Source organism: Mytilus californianus, unplaced genomic scaffold (assembly GCF_021869535.1).
Source record: "Mytilus californianus isolate M0D057914Y unplaced genomic scaffold, xbMytCali1.0.p SCAF_19, whole genome shotgun sequence".
Taxonomy (NCBI): Eukaryota; Metazoa; Mollusca; class Bivalvia; order Mytilida; family Mytilidae; genus Mytilus; species Mytilus californianus.
Window position 1 is genome coordinate 2,325,126 of NW_026262667.1, and position 20,552 is coordinate 2,345,677.

Here is a 20,552-nt window from a genome sequence, read left to right on the forward strand (position 1 = left end):
TGCCTGGTCAAAATGCTCACGCTGGTACTAAAAAACAACAACTTCACTTTTGATGGAGATCATTATCTGCAAGTTAATGGAACTGCTATGGGCACCAAAATGGCTCCATCATATGCCAACATATTTATGGGCAAATTAGAAAAACAACTCCTTGAATCTTCCATCGAAAAACCGCTTTCCTGGTTTAGATTTATAGATGATGTGGATATGAAATGGAATAAAAGTGACGAGGATTTAGATACATTCATCACTCATGCCAACAACATACATCCAAGTATCAAATTTACTCATGAGAAATCTAAATCCAAAATCACCTTCCTCGATACCTCCAGCTCGCTCACAGATGGCATCATATCCACTGATCTATATTTTAAGCCTACTGACAATCACCAATATCTGTCCCCTAAAAGTTGCAATTCTGCTCATTGTACTAAGAGCATCCCGTACAGTCAGACACTCAGAGTCAAGCGAATATGTTCCAACACAGAAACAATTAAAAAACAACTACGTCAACTCGAAACCCGCTTGAAGAGAAGGGGCTACAAACACAGAACTATCCAAAAAGGTTTTCAGAAAGCGGAAACTATTCCAAGGAGTAAACTGTTAGAATACAAATATAAAAATAAAAATAAAAGGACTCCATGTGTTCTTACTTACCACCCATCTCTCAAAAACAGCTTCGGTGTCATTCGTGAGCATTGGAAAACAGTTGAAAAGAATTCCAAACTATCCAAGATATTTCCAGAGCCTCCCATGATAGCTTTTAGTCTGCGGAACCTGCTGGTTCGGGCTGAAGTGTCTGATAATAGAAGTACTTCTGGAGAATGTCGTTCGTGTGATGAAAAACGCTGCAAATGCTGCCTACAGATGCATCACTCATCAACTTTTCACAGTAAGGCAACCGAAAATAACTATAGGATATTTTGCAATGTTAACTGCAAAAGTATGAATGTTATTTACATTCTAGAATGTTCGGTTTGTGGCCTCCAATACGTTGGTGAGTCAAAGCAGCCTTTCCACAAACGCCTCAATGGCCATAGGAGTGATATCTCTAAGAAGCCACTTCTCCCAGTTTCTCAGCATTTCAGACAGTCTGGTCACAAACTTTAACCGCATAAGACCCTAGTGATTGAACAGAACAGAACATTCACTGGAGTGATGCCCAGCGACAGGTTCGGGAAAGCTTTTGGATAAAGGAACTAAGTGTACATCATCCAAACGGCATCAATAAAAAATACTAAGTTTTATTTTTCACTCATTTTGGGATGTAAATATACACAGTCACGTATATTTGAGTATTGAGTTTTGTTTTATATTATGATGTTCAGGATTTTGGATTAAATTAATAGACCAAAACTTACCTGTATAACTGAGCTATTTTTATACACATAATCAGTATTGCTAAAATTATTGACACCGAAGAAGGCTATTTGTTAAGCCGAAATATTTGTCAACACGATTTAATAACAACATCTTCGTATAATACCATCTTATATTAGTATCGTTGTGCAAATCTCTAGACTTATATAATTTTTTCCTTATCTGCACAGTATCGTCTATTCTAGACGATCCGGTACATAGTAAATTTGCTGGTTGGTCTTTTTTATAGACTTCTATATATATATATATATATATATATATATATAAATGTTGTTTGTGCTGTATTTAGACCCCTCTACCAAGAAATTTGTTTTGCATGCACACGTATAAAAATTGCTGTTTTTATCCAACGCAAACATAGGTTTGAACGTTGTTTTCAATTTAGACTTGTATATATATATATATTCAAGAGTCTATCCTAAATTGAGATAAATTATATAGCCTTCCAAATACCGTTTCGATTCCTAACATCACTGAAGAGACATTAATTGTCGAAATCCGGATATGGTGTACAAATTTTTGCACCTCATGTTTGCGGTTTACCATTTTTCCGCAAGTTTTTTGTTTTCTGTTTGGTATTAAATTAATAACTAAGATCCATTTTGTTACATCTGGTGATCCGTTTATTTGGCAATCACCATAACAGTCAGCAGAGTTTAAGAACATCCTTTGTTCGACCTGCTAGTCAAATGCGTTTTGTTAAAATATACTTTTTCACTTTTTTGGTCTTTTGGAAAATGTTGTTTGTGCTGTATTTATACCCCTCTACAAAGAAATTTGTTTTGCATGCACACGTATAAAAATTGCGGTTTATATCCAACGCAATCATAGGTTGGAACGTTGTTTTCAATTTAGACTTGTATATATATATATATATATATATATATATATGTATGTATAATAACTCTAAATATCAGCACAACAATGTTAAATCTGCAAATTTGCGGAAGCAAATTGTTGTTCCTCCCTCGCCGGGATTCGAACTCATGCTATTGGGATATCGAAATAACACCGCCTGCACTGTGTCCAGGGCTCTAGACCACTCGGCCACCTAAACTGAAATAATTCAGCTTTCGGTGGCCTAGTGCTACCTTTCCTCGTCAGTAGAATCTAGAGTTGTAACACAGTACATGATATATTACGCATGAAGATGGAATTGATTGAAGATTTGTTAAATATCTATCGTAAAAGATCGTACGATACAGTCATAGAAATAATTATTTTAAGTACATCTAAACATGTGACAACTCTACGACAGATCCATCTATTGGATCACCAGTGAATGTGATACACGGATATATATATATATATACAAGTCTAAATTGAAAACAACGTTCAAACCTATGATTGCGTTGGATAAAAACCGCAATTTTTATACGTGTGCATGCAAAACAAATTTCTTGGTAGAGTGGTCTAAATACAGCACAAACAACATTTTCCAAAAGACCAAAAAGTGAAAAAGTATATTGTAACAATATATATATATATATATATATATATATATATATATATATATATATATACGTTAAAAAGAGTACAGCAACACAAAACAATAGTGATAATAAAAACATGAAACAGTAACTTAATACAAAATTCAATAATATTTTGCACAACAAAAAGCCTGGTATAAAATAATGTTATAAATATTGTTTGTTTCGAACAATATTTAACATCATACAAATTAAACACCTTCATGACAATTTATTCTTTAGATAAAGGCCATCTTAAACTAGGCAGGGACACCGAACCAGATGTTATGAATATAGGATTGGTTGGCAATAACAAACAACAGTATAATGCTATACAGAGAGCGTTGACAACTTCATTCAGTTTAATACAGGGTCCACCAGGTAATATCATATAGCTGTTAATTTTATATTTGCTATGATATGTAATGTATGTAATCATCAGGAATTTTCATGAATTGACATAGTAGAATTTCAAGTTTTTAGCAATTGCATCAATGTCAAATATTATGTTAAAAAAATTGCTTAGGACAAGGAAGGTTCCGCTGAAGGTTCCTATTTTGTGATATACCATTAGCCAGAAATTAAGTTTGAACAATAAGATAAAGGACAATGACTTTTGCTTAGAATCTTTTAAAGGCCTATCTTTTTATCAAGTGGACATTATGGCTGTTCTGTTTAGATCCGTTTTGCTTTTATCCTGGCTTTCAAAAGATTTTAATGGATCTTACCTTTTGAATGTTTATCCGGAATAATTGCCGAGTTCATGGAAATATATACCATACACCTTGGTATGTAAATCTAATTTGTCAGATATAATAATCTTTAAACCGATAAATTTTGGGAACACGTTTCTACATTTCAAATTATTTTTTTCATTCAAATTTGAATTTAATATTGCTTAACACTCAAATATGTACACCATTTGGAATATCATTGTATACTCTGTTGGTCTTAAAGATACTTAATTGCTCTGTCTTTATTTTTTTTTTACATGCATTTAGGATTTGGTTATTACACTTCAATGGTTCCTATCATTTTGAATTACAAATCAACCGCGCTATTAAAAAAAGCAAACTCATTTAACGTTCAGACGTTCTAAGTTGCAAAACTTGTGTCTGATCCTATTGTCATTGTTTTTGGACAATAAAATATGTTTAAACTAAACTCATTTATACATTCTAGGTACTGGAAAGACCTATACAGGTATCAAGCTGGTTTACCTGTTTGATCAAATTAACATGAAATGGAAGGAGATGGGCAATGAGAAGAAACAGATTATTTTCTGTGGTCCATCAAACAAATCTGTAGATCTAGTGGCAAGTAAGTGTTGTTGTAAACATGAATATTACAAACTGACACAATTAAGCAATTACTAAAGTCAAGTCTTACAAAACAGATAAATGATAACTATATAAAGAATATTTCAACAAAACTGTTTGTCTCTCGGTCATAATATCTAAATATATCTCACTTTTTAGGTTGGATGAAGAGAAGATTAGGCGATAACTGTCCACAAATGGTTCGATGGTATGGGAGTTCTATTGAGGATCAGGAATATCCTATTCCTGGAAAAACGCCTCCAAATACACGTGGAGAAAGAGCAAAGGCTGACGAAAACTTGCGTAAAGTATCCATGCATATATTAATAAGGCAGGTGGGAAAGCCTTACCAGGAAGACATTTCAGCTTATGACAGGCAGTTTAAACAACATCCTGATGGAGTTGATTATAAAGTTGTAACAAAGTACAGAAGCATAATCTCTAAAGCTGTCATTGAAGAGGTCAAGCTATATGACGTTATTTTTTGTACCACAGCTATGGCGACGAATCCTAAACTACTGAAAGGAACAAGGGGTCGGATTTTCCAAATTATCATTGACGAATGTGGCATGTGTACCGAACCCGAAAGTATAACCGCCATTATAGCAACAAGAGCTGAACAAGTAGTACTTATTGGTGATCACAGACAACTACGACCAATTGTTAAGTCTACCTACGCCGCCAAACTAGGACTAGAGAAGTCTTTGTTTGAAAGATATGCCAATAAAGCAACTCTTTTGACTTCACAGTACAGAATGGTATGTTTCATATAAATAATCCCTTATAACCATTTAGAACCACATTATGTATTATAATCTTTAGAACCACATTATGTATTATAATCTTTAGAACCACATTATGTATTATAATCAGATATATATTGCGATACTCCTGATACTTAAAAAAAAGGAGTGAATAGGCAATTAATAATTAAAAATCCTTCAAAGACAACACTTGAATTCAAAATATTGAACATATTGGTCTTTAGCTTTTAAATTCCTCGGTGATCGGTATTTCAAACATTAGAGGTGCATCCTTTCAGTGTCATTTCAAAGTTACTCAAATTTATAACACAATGTATTTCGATCATCTCAACTGTATATTTTGACGTCTGTGTTGTATCTATAATATATACTTCAAGTGAGTTTATTCTATTTGTAGAATCCTCAAATATGTGCATTTGCTTCGCAGCAGTTTTATAACAATAAATTGAAAACAAAGCCTTCATATATGTGGATGACCGATATTCCATTGAGATCTTGGATAAATAAAGATATTCCCGTAATATTCTGCAATGTTGCGGGCAAGGAGGATTATCTTCCTTTTGACACAGATGAAGGAAATGAACAGTCCTGTTCTAACCAAGAAGAAGTGGAACATGTGGTATGTCAATTAAAAAAGTATATTTGAAAAGTTATTCTAATTACCACTAAAAAAACTATACATCATGTCCTTACAGGAGACCTCAACATCGTCGAAGACCGTGAGGTCATAAATTTTCTTAAGAAAGGACCGAAATATCGTCTTTAATCTAAAATAGATTGGAAACAGTGTCGTCAGGTCATTAAAGACGCTCTGTCTGTCTACTGTAAAAATTGGTGTAAACGTGAAAAATCTGATAAAAAATCTCTAGACAGTTATTTGAATAAAATTATGAATACTGTTAATATTCGTATATCTCATTTTGAAAATAATTCTGAAATTAGTAATAGGGTCCATGATATTCCCATTTCTAGAATAAAAAAATAAACTCCAAGTACTCGCAAAGCGGTTTGTGTTCGTACCGGCAGACAAAGCAACAAATAATGTAGTGGTGGTGTGACGCATATACTACACGGATGTTCTCCAAAACGAAATTACAAATTCTTCTACATTCAGGTCCGTACGCTCCACAGAGAGTCAAATTGTAAACAAGCATATCACTGCCACTACCCAGCTTAAAGCCTCTTCCGAACATTTGAAAGTCCCTACTATGTACTGGTTACCTAAATTGCACAAAAAACTATTTAAATTCCGTTTCATCTCCGCATCTAGTGAGTGTTCTACTACCAATCTATCAGTGCTTCTAACTACCTCCCTTACTACTATCAAAGAACTTGTTATTAACTTTTGTAATAAAGCTTATGAAAATAATGGTACTAATTATTTTTGGAGTGTTAAAAATTCTTTAGAGGTTTTAGATAAAATACATGCTTTTGATGGTCCTTTTAATTCTGTTGATACTCTCTATACTACACTTCCACACAATCTTATCAAGAAAAAGTTTTCATATTTAATTAAATGGTCTTTTGGAAAATCTCATTACAATTTTATTTGCTGTAACTCGTTTAAAGCCTTTTTCTGTAACGAAAAAGGAAAGTATGCTAGATACACTTACTGGAAATCTGAAGATATGATTGAAGCTTTAAATTTTCTCCTGGACAACATATATGTACGTTTCGGCGATAAAGTGTATCGACAAGTAGTAGGTATTCCTACTGGCACTAACTGCGCCCCTTTAATAGCAGATTTATTCCTGTATTGCTAGGAATCTCAGTTTATGACCAAACTCAGTAAAGACACGTCATTGTTACATTTGGTTGATACATTCAACTATACCTTCCGTTATCTGGATGATATTTTTGCGTTAAATAATCCAGAGTTCTCTAAATATACTACCGAAATTTATCCAAAAGAACTTACTTTAACTAAATCTAACATAAACAGCAGTAGTTGTCCTTTTCTAGATTTGGACATTTCAGTCTCTAAAGGAAAACTCCATACTAAAATTTACGACAAAAGAGACGACTTTTCATTCCCTGTTGTTAATTTTCCTTTTTTAGACGGCGATGTTCCTTTGGCTCCATCATAAGGTGTTTATATATCCCAACTCGTTCGTTATGCCCGTGTGTGTAGTGATGTCATAGATTTTTACGAACGTAATCAATGCATCACTGGTAAATTATTAAGTCAGGGATTTCGTTACCATAAATTACGTAAAACATTTACTAAATTCTTTCATAGATACAAAGATTTGATTAGTAAATTTGGCTGTACCTGTAGAAAACTGATTAAAAACGGTATTCCATATCCTAGATTTCACGGTAATATTGTACTTAAAGCGCGGAAAACACTATGTGCTCCGTGTAAACTCATCGAACCTTTAAACAAACTTATTAGTAAAGGTTATCTTACCAATGTTGTAATTAGATCTTTGAATATAGTTTACATTGGCACTAATATCGATTTTTTCATCAGCAAATTAAAACATAACTAAATTTGTATTCTTTTCAAACGGGATGATAAAGACACACCCACGTTCATTTTGATCTATAAAGAGGTTAACTCCTAACTATCCTACTGCCTGTCGATACATTTATTTTTTGCATTGCACAAGTCATGTCTTCTTTGACTGTTCATGACGTTAAAATACTAAATCCCTGGGATGTGTTTTAGTTGATTTTAGTTTCTGATGCATGATTTTTTTTATTATTAATTGTTTTTGGCTTTTAACTAGCTGTCAATAATTGCGAGTACTCTCAAATCGTACTTTCTTGTTTATTTGACCTGTTGATACTAATTGTAATTTTTTTTTATTTGATGTTATTTATTTGGGTTATATCTGGTCTATATACCAACTTTGATAAGTGTTTGGTATTACTATAAATTTTCACTTCTTCGTACTATGAACATCAAAATTATTTATTTTCTAAAAATATTTCTTTTCTCCATTTGAACTGTACACGTTTACCTAACAACAAAATTATTTGCATTTACCTGTGTTTAAAGTAATTGCAAATGGCTGATATTTTTGTTCAAGCATATTGTTTTTCTTAAATTGTTTAACATTTCACAGCGGTATAACATGTTACTTTAATTATTCTTCCCTTAGTTTATTTATTTTGTATTTACATTGTATCATAGATCAAATTTATTTGTTCAGTGTATGTTCACTGATGTTAATATGTCTTTCGATTGAGTTAAACCATTTCAATTAATATTTTATAGTGTGTCTTTCCATGTTGTGATTTCACACTATTGTTTCAGATAAGGGTGATGGGTTGGTACCATTAAAACGTTTAAACCCGCTGTAATTGTTTGCACCTGTCCTAAGTCAGGAATCTGATGTTCAGTAGTTGTCGTTTGTTTATGTGGTTCATAAGAGTTTCTCGTTTCTCGTTTTTATATATATTAGACCAATGGTTTTCCCGTTTGAATGGTTTTACACTAGTAATTTTTGGGGCCCTTTATAGCTTGCTGTTCGGTGTGAGCCAAGGCTCCGTGTTGAAGACCGTACTTTGACCTATAATGGTTTACTTTTATAAATTTTGACTAAGATGGAGAGTTGTCTCATTGGCACTCATACCACATCTTCTTATATCTATAAGTTTTTGGAACTGATCATGCATATACTTGTATGGCTAAGGTGTACAACAAAGGCAAAGTTGATTGCAGAAGGATTAAGCTTTTATGTAAAGTATGTTGATTTTAATTTTTTACTCTTGAACCTTCATGTTCAATGCTTATAAAATTTCTGGTTTCGAACATGTGTGATAAACTTTATTTTAGTTGTTATCGTTGATATCGGTTTCATACTATTATAGTTATATCATCACCACTGTGTTGGTACCGCTGCTCGACTGTCAGTCTTGAGGGTAGAATTCTTCCAATATTCTTTGACTCATAATTTTACATGGTTGGTATTAAACAGTTTAGATGTGAATAATGTTATTCTACAATAACTAATATTACAGGCATTTTTTTTTAGATCAATTGGCTGTCCTGAATAGTTCATTTTTATACTCCAAACGTATTTAAATAGTTTTCTTCATACAATCTCATGCGAATAGAAGAGAAGACAACACAAGCCATAACTTATACATTATGTATACTTAACGTAATTAGTATCAGAAGTATGATACATTTGTAATAGTCTCGGTGGCCAAATGGTCTAAGTTGTCGAAAGTTCGAATCCGGCACGTAGAAAGTGTGTTCGACTCCAATCTTATTTGACTAGGACTGTCAGTTTTCTTACTGAAGGTTGGTGGTTCACTCCGGGCACTCCGGCTTTATCCCCAATAAAAAGTGATTGCCACGAAATAGCGCAATAACAGTAATCAATAAATAAATCGTTTGTAATAGGAGATGGAACATGCATGGTTCAAATTGAATTACCTCCTATTTATTGAAAAGAAACTGAATATTACAATGCATTATATTTACATGCAATGCTGGATACATTACATACTTAAGTTAACTTCACGTTCCACCATGTAGATGGTGTCCTTTTAAAGTTTGGTGACTTGTTGAACGCATCTATCCCATCGAACTTGAAACAAAGGTTACCAAAAACACAGTTAAGTCTTCCTCATAACTAATTTTATAGCTAGCTTAACCTTCCTACTTGTATAACAGTTGTTTATGGTTCCAATAATAGTTCTAAAGGAAAATATTTAAAAGAGAAGTACAAACCATGAGATAAAAAAAAAGATAATTTTGTTTTGTAAAGGTAAAGATCTTTAAACATCTGGTTGATGAAGAATTGATAGATCCAGAATACAACATCAATATCATGAGCCAGTATAATGCCCAGTGTACAGCAATCAGGAAAGCACTGAAAGCAGCAAACTTTATAAAGTTTAACGTGAATACAGTTGTAGCCAGTCAAGGTTTGTCACCTTGTTTTATTATAACATATATTTCAATGTTTTTTTAATGTCTATATTTTCAATTTCAAAATGAGATACAAGTGATAGTAGCATCTATCAAGGAACCTCTTGTTAAATAATTCAATATATTACATATGGTTTGATTTTTCTTGTTTTTCATTTTTTTATTTGGTCACTTGTTTTCCAATATATATTTTGTATTTTTTTCACTATTTTGACATATTGACTCGATGTTACTATTTTTAGAAAAAATATTGACTCCATGTTACTAAGAATAGTAACATCGAGTCAATATCATTTCCAAAAATAGTTAAATCGAGTCAATATCATTTTTAGACTTACACTCTTTACATATGTAATATATAAATTAAGGACTTTCACTCAGTCAATACGTTATATTTTGACCTGTTAGATTATATTGAACCTCGGACATCGTCCTCGGCCAATATAATCCGAACATAATCATATACGATCCTTTAAAATTTGTTTCTGTGAGCAGAAACTATATCGACCTTCACGTCTTGTTGGGTGTCATGAGGGTTTAAGATTGATAATCAAACATATTTCATTTAAAAAAAATAGCTATATTTATCAATTATGGACTTTTTGGCGAGGTCAATACGTTATATATTGATATATCAATATATAACGTATTGACCTCGCCAAAAAGTCCATAATTGATAAATATAGCTATTTTTTTTAAATGAAATATGTTTGATTATCAATCTTAAACCCTCATGACACCCAACAAGACGTGAAGGTCGATATAGTTTCTGCTCACAGAAACAAATTTTAAAGGATCGTATATGATTATGTACGTTTGCAACATTAATTACAAAAATTGGAAGTCAAGTTTATTTTTGATGGTTACTGCAATTGCAAATCAAATGTTATTCTCCCAATTATCTTTTAAAGGTAACAGATTTTCACATGAAATATTAAGCTCAATGATCAGAACGTTATGACATTACTATCGTCCATGAAATACCCATCACGTATGGTTTTTACTTTTGTCATCATTCTAGATTAAATTTTATGCCCATTGGATTATATAAAATGATCAAACCGTTTTTTATATATTTACCAAACTTCGCTTTGATTTAGAGCCTTATAACTTTGCTATAGTAGCATGTTCCAATAAGATACTGACGAAATGTTTACTATTGTCAAATTAACCGTTCAGCAATTTGTTTTGCAACAGGAAAAACGGATGCTTTGGAGGACAACTTAAGTTCGATATGGAATGGAAGATTGTAATTATGTAACTTGTTTACCTACCACTTAATGAAGTTGAAAAAGGAACAAATTACCAATGGGCTATACAAACGCCTTCAGTCAGAGAATGACGGGCATCACCATGACAAAAATATTAAAAAAATAATTTGAATAGAAAAAAGTTTCTTCCATAAAACTCAAAAGAATAAACTTTAAATTGTGTTAAAAAAAACATGCCACCCAAATTAAACCACCAAGTTCCTCCAATATTCGTGACAAATATCGTGTTACCCTTGTTAAAGCTAACTCGATCACAAATGGATTAAAATTCGTATAAATCATCGGTAGATTTACATACTCTATCTCTTATTGATTACCGAATGTAAAAATTTAAAAACAAAGTATTTGGAGATTTGGGACAAAGGTAAATCATATAAGGAACCAACACATACAATGAAAAAGAGAACAGAAAAAAAGTGAAATCAACGAATTTTTTTTTAAAAAGAACTACATACATAGTTGGTGCTTTTTCTCTTTGTCTGGGTGCCGTTTAGAGAGTGTTTGTTGGCTTAGTTAAAAATGTGTTTGTAAGGTTAATGTGGACAGTCATTTCATACCTCTTTTAATTCATTAAAGTTTAATAAACTTTCACACGTGAGTTTTCTCAGATTTTAAATATTGTAACCTCTTAATATTATGTTGATATATATATATAGGTGGTGAATGGGACTATGTTATCATGAGCCTGGTAAGATCTTTACCACATTACAGAATAGAACCAAACCCTACGTTGGGCTGGTGTAAACAAAACCTAGGTTTTATCACTGACGAACACCAAACAAATGTGGCCTTGACAAGAGCTCGTAAAGGACTTATAGTTGTAGGTAAGTTGACAGGATATTTGATTTGAATATTTATAATCAAAACTAGTTAAAACAAATGAAAAATGAAAGATGGAAATGACCATTACTGCTAAAAATTTTCAATGTTAATGTCGTATATTTGAAGAAAAAAAATCAACAATACACATGTGATGTTTCGGTACATGAAATATTAGTTGCTTTTGAATTTATGAAAGGAATTATCCTTTATAAGGTCAAAGTAAGAAAGTATAAATCCAATTAAAGTTTGCAAGTAAGTACTGCCAAGCAGGCCTTTTATAATACTTCTAACTACTGTTTCTTTAAGCTTTAAAAGTATCATATTGTCCATTTTTAGCTATATAACTTGCTTAGATGAAGTCTTTTTGTCTATTACAATCTGAAAAAACAATAACCAAACCCTTCCATCTAATAGATTTGTTATAAAAAGGTGTATATCGAGAAACATTCTGACAAAAAAATGTGGGTTGAATTCATCCATAAATACAAGTGTTCTAGCAAAATGTAGAAAAAATAGTCAAAATAATCTTTCGTCAGAATGTACAACATAATGACAAAATAAAATGAAATTAAAAGACCTGGGATTGAACATAAAAAGGAACGAGTTATTTACTGACACAAGAATTATTGAAAAATGGGTTGAAAGATTGAAATTTGACCTTGTGTAGAAACGACACAAGCCCCTCCTTTTCGAAATAAATAAAAGGATTTTTGATATGCATAAAACGTAGATCTCTCAACACACTTCATTCATTATAGTAAAAATTCAGACTTTCTATATGATAACCTGACTTAGGAACATACCTAGAACAAGGTATCCTCCATCTTCGTATCCTACGGTGTTTTTAAGAATCAAGATTTTTATATATATGCTTTGTAGGACATAAGGAGTTGTTAACGTGTAATGAAGTATGGGGAAGTTTTATTAACCATTATGGCAGACGGGGTTGTGTGGTTGATAGAGAAGAATTTCCACCAAAACCAGTTCCAAAAAGAATCAAGAAAAAGTCAAAGAATAAAGGAAAGCAAACGTTTGAAGAGCAAACCGAGAATCTTCAGCAGGTCAATAATGGCCACGCATAGTCCTGAATGATTTGTAAGAAGCCCCTACATACGCTTTCAATTCAAATGAGTACATATTCTTTAAACCTCGTACCTTCTTTATCTACCATAAATACAATTGTGAAGTAAGTTTTTTTTAAATACAAAAATGCAGAGATGTGAAATGGTTGTCACTGAGACAGCTATCCATCAAAGATCATAGACAAGGATGAAAACAACTACTACTCACCGTATAACCTTCAACATGATCACAATTAATACCATATAGTAAATATAAAAATAAAAAGATGTGGTATGATTGCCAATGTAACAACTCTCCATCAAATACCAAATGACGTAGAAGCTTTCAAATATAAAAAGAAGATGTGGTATGATTGCCAATGACACGACTATCCACAATAGACCAAATGACACAGAAATTAACAACTATAGGTCACCGAATGGCCTTCGACAATGAGCAAAGCCCATACCGCATAGTCAGCTATAAAAGGCCCCGAAATGACAAATGTAAAACAATTCAAACGAGAAAACTAACGGCCTAATTTATGTACAAAATAATGAACGAAAAACAAATATGAAACACAGAAAGACTGCAAGATATAAAAATGTGAAATCATTAAAAACAGAATCCTATGGTCTGAAATTAAACTATAACAAATTTTGGTAGACAGAAACCAACGACAACCACTGGAATTCACGCTATCATAGTTGGGGTTATTAACGTGTTGAATGTGACAGTTTTAACATGTTTGTGAGCGCTCAACAATGTCCCTAAACTGGCACATTTATGAAACAGTTGGAACAAGCATAAAAATGAGAAAGTCTTGAGTCACCAGATCGGTATTAAGCACAAACATGTCAATTATCTAGCCTGAAAAAAAGTCTTTTTGGTCTTTGTAAAGATAAAATTTACTTTCGAGGGATCTTTTCGGTTTCTGAAATTGAAACATCCATTGATAGTTTCACACGTATATTAAACAAAATCACCTTTATCTTAGGTGCAAAATATACTCATATTACTTCATAAGTTATCAGGATAAAAGCGATTGATATAACGGAAGTATTTATCCAATAGCAAATTAGAACAATTGATATGTTTTTGTAGATACAAGTTCTGTTTCGTCGTCTGATAGTACATTCTATTACTGTTTTGTGTGTTTCTGGAGACGATTTATATCTTACAAGTAAATTGAAACGCTTAACAGTTATTTTATTGTGAAAACCATATGTGATTATCACAATTTGCTTTCTTATTTGCAGTTTTTATGTACATGTATGTATGATGTAAGAAAAACATATCTTTCGATGCAGTTTAAATCCTTTCGAACAAAGCTTATCTTACACAATCTTATAGTGTTTTAATAAAATAATACTATATGAAAGTTTTTTTTTCCACTAGTAATTTTTATAGTTCTTTTGACGAATATGTATATAGTAACCAAATTCTTGAAATCATATGTAAAACAACATTTATTTGACCTTAAAGCGAGGAGAAGTGGGACGTAGTCAAAAGGAAAATTAAAGGTTATTTTGAATGCATCTTTGTAAGATGACCAGTAATACAACTTGAGAAATTATTTTTGTTGAATATTCCATTTGATTTTTATACGTAAATATCATCCGACATCCATCTTCAGAACATACTTTATAATTACATGATGATCCAGAATAATTTTTATATGGCTACTTTAGTGCTATATACTGAATTGTATTTTGTAATAAGAAAATACATTTTAATGTATTCTTCACGCAAAAGCATCCCAATAAAGCATGGAAGTAAATGATAAATAAAATATTGAAATTCATTGCAGCAATAATATTTGTGGTGTATTATGATAATCTGATCATTATTTATGTTTCTATTATATTACCAACTATGATATGAACATTGACTGCGAAAAACAATTATTATTTCTTTTTTTGTAAATGTTTTATTTATTTTAAATTATTTGATTATGTTTGTTCTTCAGCAATGCTTTATTCTTTATATTCTACTTGGAAATTGCAAAATATGAATTTCATTGATGATTTTTTTTCTTCATGAAAGTATCTTTTTTTTCTTTGTTTCTGTAAGAAATATTGACAATCCAAAATAAAGCTGTAAAATCACCTAAAAGAATTCAATACAAATCTGATTTAAGTTCATCAGATTCTGTCCTAGCAAATCTTAATTCGTAATTTAAGAGATGTAAATATAAGCGCCCTAAACAAAACCACAAAACTATTGACAAATGATGACGATGAGCCTAAGGTTTGAATATAAAGTCCTTTGTTACGATTTTGCTAATAAGAATAAATCAATCAAATCTCGTCGTATACTTCAACACTAGCTAATTTGTTGATGATACTACTGGGCTACGGTCCTGGCATTTGAATAGCCAGGTATTGACCAATATATAACTTTAGATCTTCACACTTATTTTACTCTAATATATAATCAATGTCGAAACGATAAAAAAGTCTACAATGGTTTGTCTGTCCACTAATTATTGAATATAGTTAATCATTTAAGAATAATGCATAAAAAGGGATAACAACACAGTATAATGGTCGCACCAAACATCATGAAGAATTGACAAATATATATTATTTTCCTTATATGAAGGTCTGGAGAGGTGTCCAGATTCCTGTTTCCTTTATTTCTAAATATTAAGATCTCTTTTTTATTTTCTTTATTTGGTTATATTATTTTGCTAATTATTCTCTTTTCCGGAAACCCATTGAGATCCACGTATTATGGCCGTTTATTTTTTTTTTTATTTTTTGAAGTCTTTGCTACCAATGTTGAATTTTCTTCTTCATATGCATATCAATTATTTAATACGTTAGGTCTTTCATTATTCTTAAGTTTGAAAAAAAATGAAATAAATTGAGTTTTGCAATTTGTGTTAAGCATGTGTTCATATTTTAAGTAGCATAATCACTAGCGGTAGAAAATCATAGGAGATAGATGAGTGAATTATATTAAAAATCCATACAACAGGAAAATAATTTTCGGCTTTGAAAAAGAAAGTCGAAAGATACCTAAGAGATATTCACACTTAAAAGTCAAAGACTAACTGACAACACCATGGTAAAAAATGAAAAACGACCAAAACAGTTTTTAAAACACAAAATAGAAAGTTTACTACTGAGCCCAACCACAAACTGGGTTGATCTCATGTGCACCTGTAAGCAGATCCTATTTCGCATATGGCAGCCGTCGTGTTTTATAATGTGTACGCCAGACGCGATTTTCGTCTACAAAAGACTCATCAGAGACCAACAGATCCAAGAACGTGAAAATATGCTCTTGTAAATTGAGATACATGCATATCATTAATACCAGACACTACTGTATGGTGACCATAATAATAGATAGTGTCGATATTTGTCGTTTTTCCTTTTAATTCTAATAGAGCAATCTTGTGTAAGGTGCACGCCACATTTGATGAATTCCGTAAATTGCTAGCAAACACGAACGTAAAGTTTAATTCGGATATGTGAGCGCAGATAGTATTTTACAGCCGAGAAAGGGATGTTGATATTTGAAATGTAATCTTCACGTCGATCATAAACTTCAGTCTGAAGTCTATCAAAATCGAGAAAAAGATCAAGATGTGAAGCAGAATTTCTAGTTCGGAAGCATTTGAAAAACCCGTATTCAATTGACCTCTTTTTGAATATATATCATCTTAATATTTCTGAAGACCATCTTTTACTGAAGAAAGTGTGTTAGTTGGAACTTAGGGTTCCAGTTGAAAGACGTAATATTTTTATAGTTTTTTCATAATAAAAACGTAGGAGATAAGGACGAATATGTCCTTTTATAAAGTATCCTCTTTCGTTCTCTCATGAATTATGTAGGATTTCCATATTTGCTGCGAATTTCATGTTCTTATAAGTTAAAAGTAATGATCAAAACTATTGTTTATCTACCACAATATTTCACAAATGCTTGAGCATTTCATTTACATCATCTTCTTGTGTGTTGAATAAACCGTAGAGTCCGAGAAAGTGTTGCTCAGCTATTCATCTGCAAAAACTAAATGACCACATCTGGTTTGTAACAGTCATTCTAAATAAATGTACTAGATACAGATTCCTCAATTGTCTGGAAATTTCAATATTCAATATATATAAGGCATATTAAGAACAGCAGAATAAAGACTTTGATGCAATAACTATTTGTTCATCTTCTATCCGAGAATCGATATAAATTTTACTAGGTAAAACGGGTCAAACTGTTTAATGGCAACAAGTGACAACGCATTTTGTCTACAAAAGAGTCATTCGTAACGCTTGATTCAAAAAAAATAAAAGGCAAAATAAAGTTCGAAGTTGAGCGTCGAGGACTCAACATTCCGACTTGTTTAAGTAAATAATCAAACGAACAAACTTAAAGTTGTTGACTATTTCTTTTTGGGAGATATTTGATATTCATAGATATTTTGTTTTCTTTACCTACTGGTTCCCAGATATGATCTCAATGTTTCATATCGTAAATACACAATTGGGGATTTTTACCAGTTTAAAAACTGATTGATAGCGGACAAATTAATTTTCAGGAAGACTCAAAGTAAAGGAGGGGTAGTACAGAATTGTAGATTAAGTATAAACTCTTAGAAGTTCAAGGCATATGAATGTTGAAAATATGCCTCACAACCCTATATCTAAACATACATTATTTGTTGCATGATGCTATGCATCAATACATCAATCAATTAATCTTTGTAGTAAAATTTGTCCCTTTTTGTAAATGAATGGAAGTGTTTAAAGGAGGAAATATAACAAATATCATCTCCCGTTATCAAACAAAGATTGTTCCCCTTTATCATTATTACTAAAATAAAGACAACAGTAGTATACCGCTGTTCAATAGTCATAAATCGATTAAGCGAAAACAAATTCGGGTCACAAACCAAAACCGAGGGAAACACATCAATTATATAACATACACATAAACAACGGAACAACAGAAGTACTGAACTTCAACAAAAACAAACGCCAACATACATAGAAACGAACTATTTGATAACAACTGCCAAATTCCTGACTTGGTACAGGATATTTTAAGAAAACATGGTAGGTTGAATCTGGTTTTATGGCTAACCAAACCTCCCGCTTATATGGCAATGTTAAAAATACCGCTAAAATGACAACATTACGTAACAGGACAGAGAAATTCATAATAAAATAATATAATATAATAATAAAAGACACAAAATGAAAGAAATATACTATCTAGCAATTCGAAAGTGACTTTAAAAATAAATCATTGACACAACCATGATAGATGATTGATAATTCTCTTGGAAAGAGTTTAATTTGTTTTAAGCTGATAATTCAGCCAACTATTATTCATTGGTTTGACGTAAGTACTGAACCGAAATACTCAACACTGTGGTTTCAATTATTGCCCGTGGATAACTTTTCTTTCACATACTTTTTGAATACGCCAGTTACGATATATGGTAATTAGTTGTATCTGTCATGTGACTTTCATCACCACGTGACCATAATGTAGGCATCGTCACTTCCAACACATATTGAGTAAATAGGTGAACAATTTTGATGCTAAAGGTTTCAGACCACCAATTCAAAATCCCCATCTATTCCATCAATTTTTTTCGATTTGCACAGCTTTCGAAATATTTTACCTTAGGTTTAACTTCATAGAAACCGATATATTCTGAATTGTTCATCTATCACCTTTCTACATGCCAAATTTTAGCCCATGTTAAAGTCTTGTAGTGAAATACCAATGTTCCGAAGGTTACTACTACTAACAACAACCCCTGGTTTTCTGGAAATTTTAAATAAGTATACTTTGGAGTGCATTATCCTGAATTTGTAAGTAAACAATGATATTAAAAGCACTATTTTCTGTCAGGGAAGGGCTTCTTTTACATATGTTCTAACTTGGAATGAATGAATTGGTGGTCTGACACATATACTGCACGAAATATTCGGGAAATAAAAATCTGATTAGTTGGTCACTGTCCTTTCAGTCGTAATGGGGCATTGAGATTAAGTACCTACGGAACATAAATTATTTCTGGACTATCCTGCAGAATGACGAACCTGAAGAATCTTGAAACTTTAATAAGTGCAAGAATACAGGCGCGCCTTCTATCTGGTAAATGACGTCATAAAGGAGTGCGTAATTGACGATCTTTTCAGATAAAAGACATGAATTGAGTTATAGCCTTTTAAGATATAAAGGAACACATTTTGGCAAAACATACTACAACACGCAACAATTTTTATAACTATGTGCATATTGGTTTGTTAGAATACACAAGACACCGTAAAAAGTTTCTTTCAAATTAAATTTTTCTTCAAGTAAATATTTCTGTTCTCAGAACATTTAAGGAACCCGTAATAAAACATTGTAAACAAAACTAAAGTGATTTAAACTATTTCTCCGTTGATAAGTATGATTTCTCGTCTTTATAGGTTACAGTTTGTAAATACATCTGTTCCACAACTCACGCCTCTTTTTGGGGAGATATATAGTATTCATAGATATTTTGTTTTGTTTACCTGTTTCATCTCGTAGAGACATAACTTGGAAATGTTACCAGATACACATGGATAGCAGTGAAATTGCATTCTGAGGAAGACCCAAAGTGAAGGGAGGTGTAGTACAGAATTTTAGTATAAGTTTAAACTCTTAGAAGTTCGGGGCATATAAATGTTGAAAATATGCTGCACAGCTCTATATTTAACCTTTGAAAAAAAATAGTAGTGCATATGAACTTTACATTCTTGGATACAATCTTTTACGAAACTTCATAGCAAAAGTGGTACAGTTTTAGCCGTAAAAGGAGTTCCAATGGGAAATTGCATTTTCTATATTTACAGAAGTGCAGCCTATAGCTAGATGACAATATTGTCACGATATAAGTATAATGGTTTTGGAAATCCTTGTGTTTGGCATTGTTTGGAGATAATATCAATTCGATGAATTACAAAGATAATTCAGTTTCAGCAAGTAAACTATAAAAAAATCTGATAAAATGGAGCATTCAGGTTCTGTTCATTAGACTGCTGTATTTTTTTTCAATTCTCTTAATTTTGTATTTGATTTGGTGAGGCTTCACTAATTGGTCTATTATAGACTAAAAGCACGTTTGACATACCTAATGAAAAGTTTGCAGTTTGAAATATATGCACTGCAATAAGGGGTATGAGGCAACATGATTTATAAATCTCATTACTCTCAGCTTGCTTTCGCAATTTTGCAATACCGTACACCTGTTTTTTTATTTGTTTTTTATACACTGGTAAACTGAAATTATAGAATTAAAGATTGAAGGGACACACGCAAAACCCATTGGACACATGAATTCTTCCCTTTTATGTATAGTGTTTTACAGTCAGTCGTTTTTCTTTTGCTTTAAAATATTTAAATTCTAATAAATCAATTGAATTATTATCCAAAAAAATATATATTAATGGATTCCAAAACAAACCATGAATAACCTCATCAAAGATAGAATACTTATAATTTGGTACGCAGAAGCGCCTTTGTCTACATGAGATTCGTCAGTGGCATTCGACAGTAAGGTAGATGGCTTAATCAAGCACGAAATT

General features: G+C 31.9%; 1 protein-coding gene across 2 annotated transcripts in view; it reads left to right on the plus strand.

Moving 5' to 3' along the window:
• The window catches only part of LOC127727058 (helicase with zinc finger domain 2-like), a 38,818-nt gene extending 22,952 nt beyond the window's left edge, over positions 1–15,866 (plus strand). For both annotated transcript variants that reach the window (XM_052234471.1, XM_052234470.1), the window contains 7 exons: positions 3,093–3,230; positions 4,032–4,169; positions 4,328–4,926; positions 5,330–5,551; positions 9,657–9,816; positions 11,748–11,915; positions 12,793–15,866. In XM_052234471.1, the coding sequence (XP_052090431.1) occupies positions 3,093–3,230; positions 4,032–4,169; positions 4,328–4,926; positions 5,330–5,551; positions 9,657–9,816; positions 11,748–11,915; positions 12,793–12,995 (1,628 nt within the window). In that variant the 3' untranslated portion in view covers positions 12,996–15,866. The remainder of the gene's footprint in view (positions 1–3,092; positions 3,231–4,031; positions 4,170–4,327; positions 4,927–5,329; positions 5,552–9,656; positions 9,817–11,747; positions 11,916–12,792) is intronic.
• The last annotated feature ends 4,686 nt before the right edge of the window (positions 15,867–20,552 follow it).